The following is a 10,000-nucleotide window of genomic DNA, read 5'->3' as shown; positions in this document are numbered from 1 at the left end:
ATGGAGTTCTTAGTCGAGCCTGACACTTATCAGCCAATCAGAAAAACAGGCTACACAACAGCCAATCAGAAAATAGCACTATTGTATCTGGGTAAGATTTAACGCAACAACCAATTAAAAAAAAAAAAAAAAAAACATATTCACCAACGAGGGGATTTTCGATGGTCGGTTTGAACAAAACCTCAACATGACACAGCTATTAATAAATGGAAATTGTACTTTGTATGGTTAAATGTGTTCAGTGATCCCGGTGAAACAAGGATTTTTGTTTGTTTGGGGATGGGGGTGGTCACGGGGGGTGGGGGGGGTGGAGATGTCACTCTTGCCCGTCTTCAAAACTTGAGAGCCCTGTAGCTCCATAGCTTAGCTTAGCTACCATCAGCTATCTGAAACAGTTGATGAGAGCGTCACAGGCGTCATCGGGCATCGAGGCAGGATACACCCTGGACGGAGTGCCAACCCATCACAGGACACACACACACACACACACACACACACACACACACACACACTCTCATTCACACACACACAGGGAATTTTCCAGAGATGCCAATCAACCTACCATGCATGTCTTTGGACCGGGGGAGGAAACCCCCGAGGCACGGGGAGAACATGCAAACTCCACACACACAAGGAGGAGGTGGGAATCGAACCCCCAACCCTGGAGGTGTGAGGCGAACGTGCTAACCACCGATCCACCGTGCCCCCCCCCCCGAGTAATTATTTTACAATTAAATATTAAAATCTAATAGACTTACGACACGTGTAAACGTACATCTGCATCTTTGATTCAAAAGCCTTTCTTCCCTTGTTTTGGTGTAATTTTACAACATTTAAAGAAATTTTTGCATTAGTATTTTTGAAAGATGGTGAATTGAAGGTGAAGCACGCAGGATCGAGGAAGGGCATTCACTAAATTCCAGTTGTTTCGTTACCACGACGTAAAGTTTCTGCAGGTCTTGGAAAAAAAAAGAGCAAACCTACGATGGATAATGAAGGACAAAACAGTCATACAGGTAGATTTTATGTTTTATATCTATTAAGCTTTATTATCTTACAGTTAAGCTGTTTTTAAAAAGAAAAATAAACAACCAAAAACTACGGTTAGGGTTAGATGATCAAATAGGCCACGCCTACCCGATGACGCAATATCTGTTACGCTGTCCTGAAATCCCTGGAAATAAGTGCATCCCTCGAGGGAGCGTCTGGCAGAGTTTGGGAAGTGAATGAGGAAGTGAATGAGGAAGTGAATGAGGAAGTGAATGAGGAAGTGAATTTGGAAGTGAATGAGGAAGTGAATGAGTAGGATGTGAGAGCTGTGATGACAGAGGAGTGGAGACCTCCAGGGGTGTGGAGTGGAACTGCGAGATGAGACGTTAAGGACAATTGTTTTTGTGCGTTAAAGCTGCTGAAACCAGTCGAGAAATAAACCGAGACGCCTCCATTAAAGTTTAGATCGAGGTTCTTTGTTTGTTTGAATTTAAACATCAGTAAGTATTTCCGGGGATTGGGTTGCCGAGGCCCCTGCCTTCGACTGCCACCCAATCCACAATGCACCGACCCCTTACAGTTCCTCATGCAGGCGGTGGGCCCACGGGAGATCGGCCCCACGTCGCTCCTTCGGGCTGAGCCCAGCCGGGCCCTGTGGGGAAAGACCGGGCCACCAAGTGCTCGCATGCGAGCCCCAACCCCGGGCCTGGCTCCAGGGTGGGGCCCCGCTTGCGCCATACCGGGCGACGTCACGGACCTTGATATTGAATTCTTCATAAGGGGCTTTTTAAACCGCTCTTTGGCCTGTAACCTAGGACCTGTTTGCCTTGGGAGACCCTACCAGGGGCAAAAAGCCCCAGACAGCATAGCTCCTAGGATCATTCAGAGCTGGAGGAAGTGTCTGGGGAGAGGGAAGTCTGAGCATCCCTGCTTAGTCTGCTGCCCCCGCGACCAGGCCCCAGATAAAGTGGTAGAAGATGGATGGATGGATGGATGGATGGATGAATGTGCAATATTTCTTATAGTGTATAATGTTGTATATTTTCTTATTTAAAGTGCGTAACTTTTAATTTTTTTATTCTGTTTGCATGTCGATGTCTGAACTGCCACGTCGACATGACAGGGATTTCTAGTTCGGAGGCATTTTTTTGTTTTTCCAATTTGGGAAATTCTTTATCAGCATGATAAATTGTGTATATGCTCCCAAATACTGGTCCTTGGTTTAAGAATATATTAAAGCTCTAGTTTAAGGTCTAACAGGACAGCAGGCACCATGGGGTACGGCGGAGGGACCCATAAAGATGGAAATGAATCTTCAGTCAGAGACAGCTAGCAGTGTCGCGCGCTAATGGAAAATCCAATAAGGGCAAAGGTCTGGAACTTTCAGCCAGGTTTGAAATACGGAGAAATAAGAGAGGGAGCGTCTTGGCGCCGGCTGACTCGAGGCCATTAAGTGTTAGAGTGTAAAATGTTAAAGACAGCATTGTTAAAAACAGTGAAAGACGTTAATGAGACCATTAGCACATCGACACACTGGAGGAAATATCAAATCCACCAAGAGCTAGTACTCTGAAGATGATTATTTTCTGATTTATTCCTCTTTTACCTCAGAAATTTACTACAATTACAATTTACATCCCTCACTCACTCCCTCACTCACTCACTCACTCACTCACTCACTCACTCACTCATCTTCTACGGCTTATCTGAACTTCTCAGGTGTCATCGGGCATCGAGGCAGGATACACCCTGGACGGAGTGCCAACCCATCGCAGGGCACACACACACTCTCATTCACTCACACACTCACACACTACGGACAATTTTCCAGAGATTCCAATCAACCTACCATGCATGTCTTTGGACTGGGGGAGGAAACCGGAGTACCCGGAGGAAACCCCCGAGGCACGGGGAGAACATGCAAACTCCACACACACAAGGCGGAGGTGGGAATCGAACCCCGACCCTGGAGGTGTGAGGCGAACGTGCTAACCACTAAGAAATACACACTCACAAATTCCTGTCTACAAAGCTCTGGCTCTTTCCTCTTCACCGTTTCTACTATTTTTATTCTATTTATTATTAACCAGCAGAGCCATGCAAGTTGTTGTGAATGAGCCGTTGCTATAGAAACCGTAGGACTAACGTCAGACTAATCAGAATCCAGAGGAATCCATCAACAGCCTCATTTAGAAGATGCTAATGTGCCACTGCCAGCTTTCATTCATTTACAGCATTTATTTTTTTATAAAAGAGTCGAAGGTCGATTCGACGATGCATCCATCGCCGTCTCCTCTCCATCTCCATCCATCACTTCTTCCTTCTCTACCTCCTCTAACGTGTCTCTGTATATCCTCGCTGATGAATAATTGAGGAAATGGCGTGTGATTACACAACAATTACTCTCAACACCTTAAAAAATTCAAAGGGCTCCTCATGAAACATTAAAACGGCCGAGTTCTCATTAGCGTGAAGCTTGAGGGAAAGAGAACTCACATGACTGAAGCTAAACAGGACAACAGCGTGGACAGCAGATCGCTCGGCCCTGCGCTATCCTTAGGGTCTAGCCTACATAAACGTCTGGGTTAAAATGTATGCTGGAGCTTTAGAGGGCATGATATGGTTGGAACATGGAGGAAACGCATCGTTAAAAGGTGTAGATGATTGATGAAGATCTTCCCTGAGACCGACACACAGGCCACACCTCCTTTGATAAGACTGATGCACAGGCCACACCTCCTTCACTTACACTGACACACAGGCCACACCTCCTTTACTGAGAATGACATACAGGCCACACCTCCTTTACTGAGAATGACATACAGGCCACACCTCCTTTGATAAGACTGATACATAGGCCACACCTCCTTCACTGAAACTTACACTCAAGCCACGCCTCCTTCAATGAGACAGACACACAGGCTACACCTCCTTCTCTGAGACTGACAGAGACCACACCTCCTTCACTGAAACTGACACTCAAGCCATGCCACCTCCACTGAGACTGACAGAGACCATGCCTCCTTCACTGAGACAGACACACAAGCCACACCTCCTTCACTGAGACTGACACAAAAGCCATGCCTCATTCACTGAGACTGACAAAGACCATGCCTCCTTATCTGAAACAGACACACAAGCCACACCTCCTTCATTGAGACTGACACACAATCTACACCTCATTCACTGAGACAGACACACAGGCTACTCCTTCTTCTCTGAGACTAACCCACAGGCCACACCTCCGTCACTGAGACTAACACACAAGCCACGACTCCTTCACTGAGACAGACACACAGGCCACACCTCCTTCTCTGAGACAGACACACAGGCCACACCTTCTTCTTTGCGACTGACACCCAGGCCACGCCTCCTTTACTGAGACTGACACACCGGCCACGCCTCCTCCACTGAGACTGACAGAGACCATGCCTCCTTCACTGAGACAGACACACAGGCTACACCTTCTTCTCTGAGATTAACACACAGGCCACACCTCCTTCACTGAGACTGACACACAAGCCACACCTCCTTCACTGAGACAGACACACAGGCCACACCTTATTCTCTGAGACTAACACACAGGCCACACCTCCTTCACTGAGACAGACACACAGGCCACACCTTATTCTCTGAGACTAACACACAGGCCACACCTCCTTCACTGAGACAGACACACAAACCACGCCTCCTTCACCGAGACTGACACACAAGCCACGCCTCCTTCACCGAGACAGACACACAGGCCACACCTCCTTCACTGAGACAGACACACAAACCACACCTTCTTCACCGAGACTGACACACAAGCCACGCCTCCTTCACCGAGACAGACACACAGGCCACACCTCCTTCACTGAGACTAACACACAGGCCACACCTCCTTCACTGAGACTGACACACAAGCCACACCTCCTTGATCAAGACTGACACACAAGCCACGCCTCCTTCACCGAGACTGACACACAAGCCACGCCTCCTTCACCGAGACAGACACACAGGCCACACCTCCTTCACTGAGACTAACACACAGGCCACACCTCCTTCACTGAGACTGACACACAAGCCACGCCTCCTTCATCGAGACTGACACACAAGCCACGCCTCCTTCACCGAGACTGACACACAAGCCACGCCTCCTTCACCGAGACTGACACACAGGCCTGTTCTGTATGCTGATTGGCTCACTCACTTCTCATAAAAATGGGGATTTCTTTTCATGACTGAATTAAAGGAATCACATCTGAAGAAGATCTTAAACCTTCATCTACCTTTGTTCTGGTTTTATTTAAATACGCTTTTAGTTTCTGAACAAATTGCTTTGCGACGCACTTTTTTAACAGACGTATAATTTTCCTTTTATGTGAGAGTCAGTAAAGCCGCATGCGCTCTGTTTCATCATCGCTTCTGATGAAGTAGCATCTGCTGGGCTGAAGAAACTCCTGTGAAACTTTTCCTCTGTAGAGAAGCAACTTCAGAGTCAGCACAGACCAATTTGGAGCTTTGGATGTGGAGTAATTGGGTTCATCAGAAGATTCTGCTGAGGTTTCTCTGTTCCCCGTGGCGTAAAGCCTGAGACGACCTGCTGCGAGTTTACACAAGTTACATAAACACACCATGAACACTAGCCCTCATCACGCTGAGCCACGGGACTCCGCCCCCTTTTCTTTTTGTATTGAAGCACATCTTCAGATCATCGCATTTAAAACTAAAGAACATCTGACCTTCAGTATCTAACTGAGACGAGGAACCACACCCCGAGAGCGTCGCTGAAAAGTTAGCTAATGACTCTAAATACAGCTGTACGCACGCGCTAATCGGTCATGCTAGCTTCATTAAACTATTTCAATATTTATAATAACAGATTAAATCTTGTCTAAAATTTGAATGTTAATTATTCTCAAAAAATTATTTATAATTATAATTTATATATTATAATTTATAAATATTTATTTATAATTTGATGAATTAAAACAGATTTATTTTGCTACTCAAGTAATATTTACATGAATTTACATATTAAATAATATATTAATATATATAATAATATATTTTAATATATTAAAATAATTAAGATTAAATTTTAAAAAGGTTCAATTAAACATAGAAATACGTGAAGAAATATACATCCATATAATAAAATCTACTCATTAATAAAAATAAATAAATAAATAAATAAATAAATAAATAAATAAATAAATAAATAAATAAATAGGGGGGCACGGTGACTTAGTTGTTAGAACGTTCTCCTCACACCTCCAGGGTTGGGGTTCGATTCCCGCCTCCACCTTGTGTGTGTGGAGTTTGCATGTTCTCCTCGTGCCTCGGGGGTTTCCTCCGGGTACTCCGGTTTCCTCCCCCGGTACAAAGACATGCATGGTAGGTTGATTGGCATCTCTGGAAAATTGTCCGTAGTGTGTGAGTGTGTGTGTGTGTGTGTGTGTGTGTGAATGAGAGAGTGTGTGTGCCCTGTGATGGGTTGGCACTCCGTCCAGGGTGTATCCTGCCTCGATGCCCGATGACGCCTGAGATAGGCACAGGCTCCCCGTGACCCGAGAAGTTCGGATAAGCGGTAGAAAATGAATGAATGAATGAATAAACAAAACAAACAAATAAACAAACAATAAATAAATAAATAAATAAATAAATAAATAAATAAATAAATAAATAAATAAATAAATAAATAGCATTCAAAAATTGTTTATAAATGTATTAAAGTAATTTAAAAAAATATCTTTATTTTATTTTATACTTAAAGGGATTCTAGGGACAGATCCTGCAAAAAATGTCATGCTGTTATAGGAAAATAATCAACAACAGGATGGTTGTAAACAGTCCGATGGGATTGTTGCATGAAGCTCGTTCATGTTCTCACTGACGCTATAAACAGTCCTTCTCTCACTAGCTCAAACTCCCAGCTCTACCTCTGACTACCTCCAAGCTCCGACACCAGAGACTCCTTCCGCACGTCACACACGTTAAAGACGTATCTGAAGGAACTGTTGCTATAGAAACGATAAAGTACCGCACTGCTGTTCTACGCAACGATGCAGCAGAACTCAGCAGTGCTGTACGACGTTCTTCAGCGTTCGTGACATCCGGATGACCCCCTGGCAGCTCGGAGAGGAAATAATGGACCAATTTAACGCTCAGGATTTAACGTTTAATTCGTTGTACTTCGGTTTAGTGGCCTGTTCGTCTATTCAACTCCCCGAGCTTCATATTAACACCCAGTCCAAATGAAACACGTCCTTCTTTTAAACACAATCACCTGGCTTTCATCAGAGACTGGAGGAAGCTCTGTAGCACATGGCACCGAGTCAAATGACCTTGTACACACACACACACACACACACACACACACACACACACACACACACACACACACAATGCTGGCAACAAAAATGTCAGTTTATTATCTTCATCTGGAAATGCAGCGCAGTCTTTAGTAAATGTTCATTACCATTTTAATTGGCTGCTTAAAGATAAACATAATTATTAGTCCGGTGGCTGGAAAGTGCATGTTTAAGCACCGTCTTGTACGGTCACTCACACGCGAGCAGATCGTCTGTGCGGCCGAAAGGAAAATCTCTCGGCTAAAACCCGTCGAGGCGTACGGTATGTGAGGAGAAGGTCCATCCAGGCATGATGCTGCCTAAGTCCTCCATCTTTAATGTACATTTCAAGTCAGAGTGTCCTCAGGACTCGGCAGACGGAGGAGGAAGCCGCAGGAGATGGAAAAAGAGGACGGCTCGACGCTAAACTGGGTCCGGGAAGATCGACGAAGGTGCAGAGCGTCAAAATGTCGCTACGCGGATCGCCGTACGTGCGGACGTACGTACGGAATCCGTCCGAGATGGTTTATTTTGGGAATTAAAACACTGCACCACACATCAGCATCCGAGCCTCGTGAACACATCCACGAGCACAAGAACAATAGATTTCTCTACGTTTAGCTTTTAGTCTTATCGTACGCTAGCAGGTCTGCCGCCGAACTAGCATGGACTGATGGAATTCCAGATTATTCTTCATTACTAGCGTCGGCTCCGTTACTACTTCATATTGTTGACATTTCATCTTTAATAAGAGAATGTAGAGAAGGTTTATGATAAAGACATATTATAGAAGATCTCTGTAGAACATCCTGGAACGTACACGGAATAATAAACATCCAGTTGTGCTGGTTGATGAAGAGAAGTGAGAAGAACATCCAGTGAGACCTGAGTGACCTGTGATGAGCAGGTGGATCGACTTCCACAGAAGGAATCGGGTTCCTCTCACTCCTGTCAGTCAAGAAGAGAAATCTGAGGACGTTGTCCAGGCTTTAAATAAAGCTAGAGATTAGACTGAATCTCAGTCAGGCTTCACAGAACACTTACTAGCTTGCTACAGTGGCTAATTGCCATCGCGTTTAATGAGCTGTGCTAATGTGTGTGCATAGTTATGTATAGTTTATGTATAGTTTATGTATAGTTATGTATAGTTTATGTATAGTTTATGTATAGTTATGTATAGTTTATGTATAGTTATGTATAGTTTATGTATAGTTTATGTATAGTTTATGTATAGTTTATGTATAGTTTATGTATAGTTATGTATAGTTTATGTATAGTTATGTATAGTTTATGTATAGTTTATGTATAGTTTATGTATAGTTTAGCCTGGCTTCTAAAATTAGAAAGAAATGAGAATCAGATTCCTCTCTCTCTCTCTCTCTCTCTCTCTCTCTCTCTCTCTCTCTCTATTTCTCCCCGCCTCGCTCTCTCTCTCTCTCTCTCTCTCTCTCTCTCTCTCTCTCTCTCTCTCTCTCTCTCTCTCTCTCTCTCTCTCTCTCTCTCTCTCTCTCTCTCTCTCTCTCTCTCTCTCTCCCTCCCTCTCCCTCTCCCTCTCCCTCTCTCTCTCTCTCTCTCTCTCTCTCTCTCTCATCAGGATTCACCCAGCGGTCTGTAGATGGACATGTCACCCCGGTCTCACCTCACGCTGGTGGTGAAGTTCAGGTGAGTCGCTAAAACAGACAGTGACAAACGACGTCCCGCGCCCAAGCGTGGAGCGATCGGAGCGTGGACTCGGACCGCGCCGAGGAAACGGAGGAGTTTGGTCAAGGCTCAGTTCTGATCTGATGGAGTCGTGTGAAATCTCATCATATTACAGTCACGTCTTTTCGTCTGGAACGTAGAGAACCTTTAGGTCCTGGGAGACATCTGTCTGAGAACACGGAGAGATTTCTGACAAGTTTTACTCTCTAAACCATTTCCTGTGTCAGCAGGTGACGAGCTGCTCGGAGTTTGTCCAGAGTTCCAAGCTGTAGTTTCACTCAGGATGTTTTTATACACGTGTAATAAGAGGTCATGTACAACAGGATAAAAAGATGGACGTTAAGCTGTGACTGACGACTCATAAACACTTCACAGAGAATTGAGAAAATCTTGACTCTGTACAAAACTGTACAGGTTTCCTCCAGGTTCTCTGGTTTCCCCCTGGTTCTCTGGTTTCCTCCTGGTTCTCTGGTTTCCTCCTGGTTCTCTGGTTTCCTCCTGGTTCTCTGGTTTCCTCCTGGTTCTCTGGTTTCCTCCAGGTTCTCTGGTTTCCTCCTGGTTCTCTGGTTTCCTCCTGGTTCTCTAGTTTCCTCCTGCCTCCAAACACTAAACTGTGAAATAAAATGAATGTTTATTGTGTCAACGGTGAAATCTGATTGTTTTAGCATTAGCGTGATCATAATGCTAACACTGCTGTGTGTGTTTACGCTAGTTAAAGTCTGATACTCTGTTAGCAGCTACGGTAATATATCTGCCTGTCTGCCTGCCTGTCTGCCTGTCTGTCTGTCTGCCTGTCTGTCTGTCTGCCTGTCTGTCTGTCTGCCTGTCTGTCTGCCTGTCTGCCTGTCTGCCTGCCTGCCTGTCTGCCTGTCTGTCTGCCTGCCTGTCTGTCTGCCTGCCTGTCTGTCTGTCTCTGTCTGTCTGTCTGTCTGTCTGTCTGTCTGTCTGTCTGTCTGCCTGCCTGTCTGTCTGTC

The 10,000-nt window shown here is 45.0% G+C and overlaps 1 protein-coding gene across 1 annotated transcript in view; it reads right to left on the bottom strand.

Annotated features, from left to right (window-relative positions):
• ntrk3a (neurotrophic tyrosine kinase, receptor, type 3a) overlaps positions 1–10,000 on the bottom strand; it is a 189,499-nt gene that overhangs the window by 33,539 nt on the left and 145,960 nt on the right. The window contains exon 13 of the mRNA XM_047802191.1: positions 5,482–5,575. Within this exon, the coding sequence (XP_047658147.1) occupies positions 5,482–5,575 (94 nt within the window). The remainder of the gene's footprint in view (positions 1–5,481; positions 5,576–10,000) is intronic.

This window comes from Tachysurus fulvidraco, chromosome 17 (assembly GCF_022655615.1).
Source record: "Tachysurus fulvidraco isolate hzauxx_2018 chromosome 17, HZAU_PFXX_2.0, whole genome shotgun sequence".
Lineage (NCBI taxonomy): Eukaryota > Metazoa > Chordata > Actinopteri > Siluriformes > Bagridae > Tachysurus > Tachysurus fulvidraco.
This window is presented reverse-complemented; position numbering and strand designations above follow the sequence as displayed.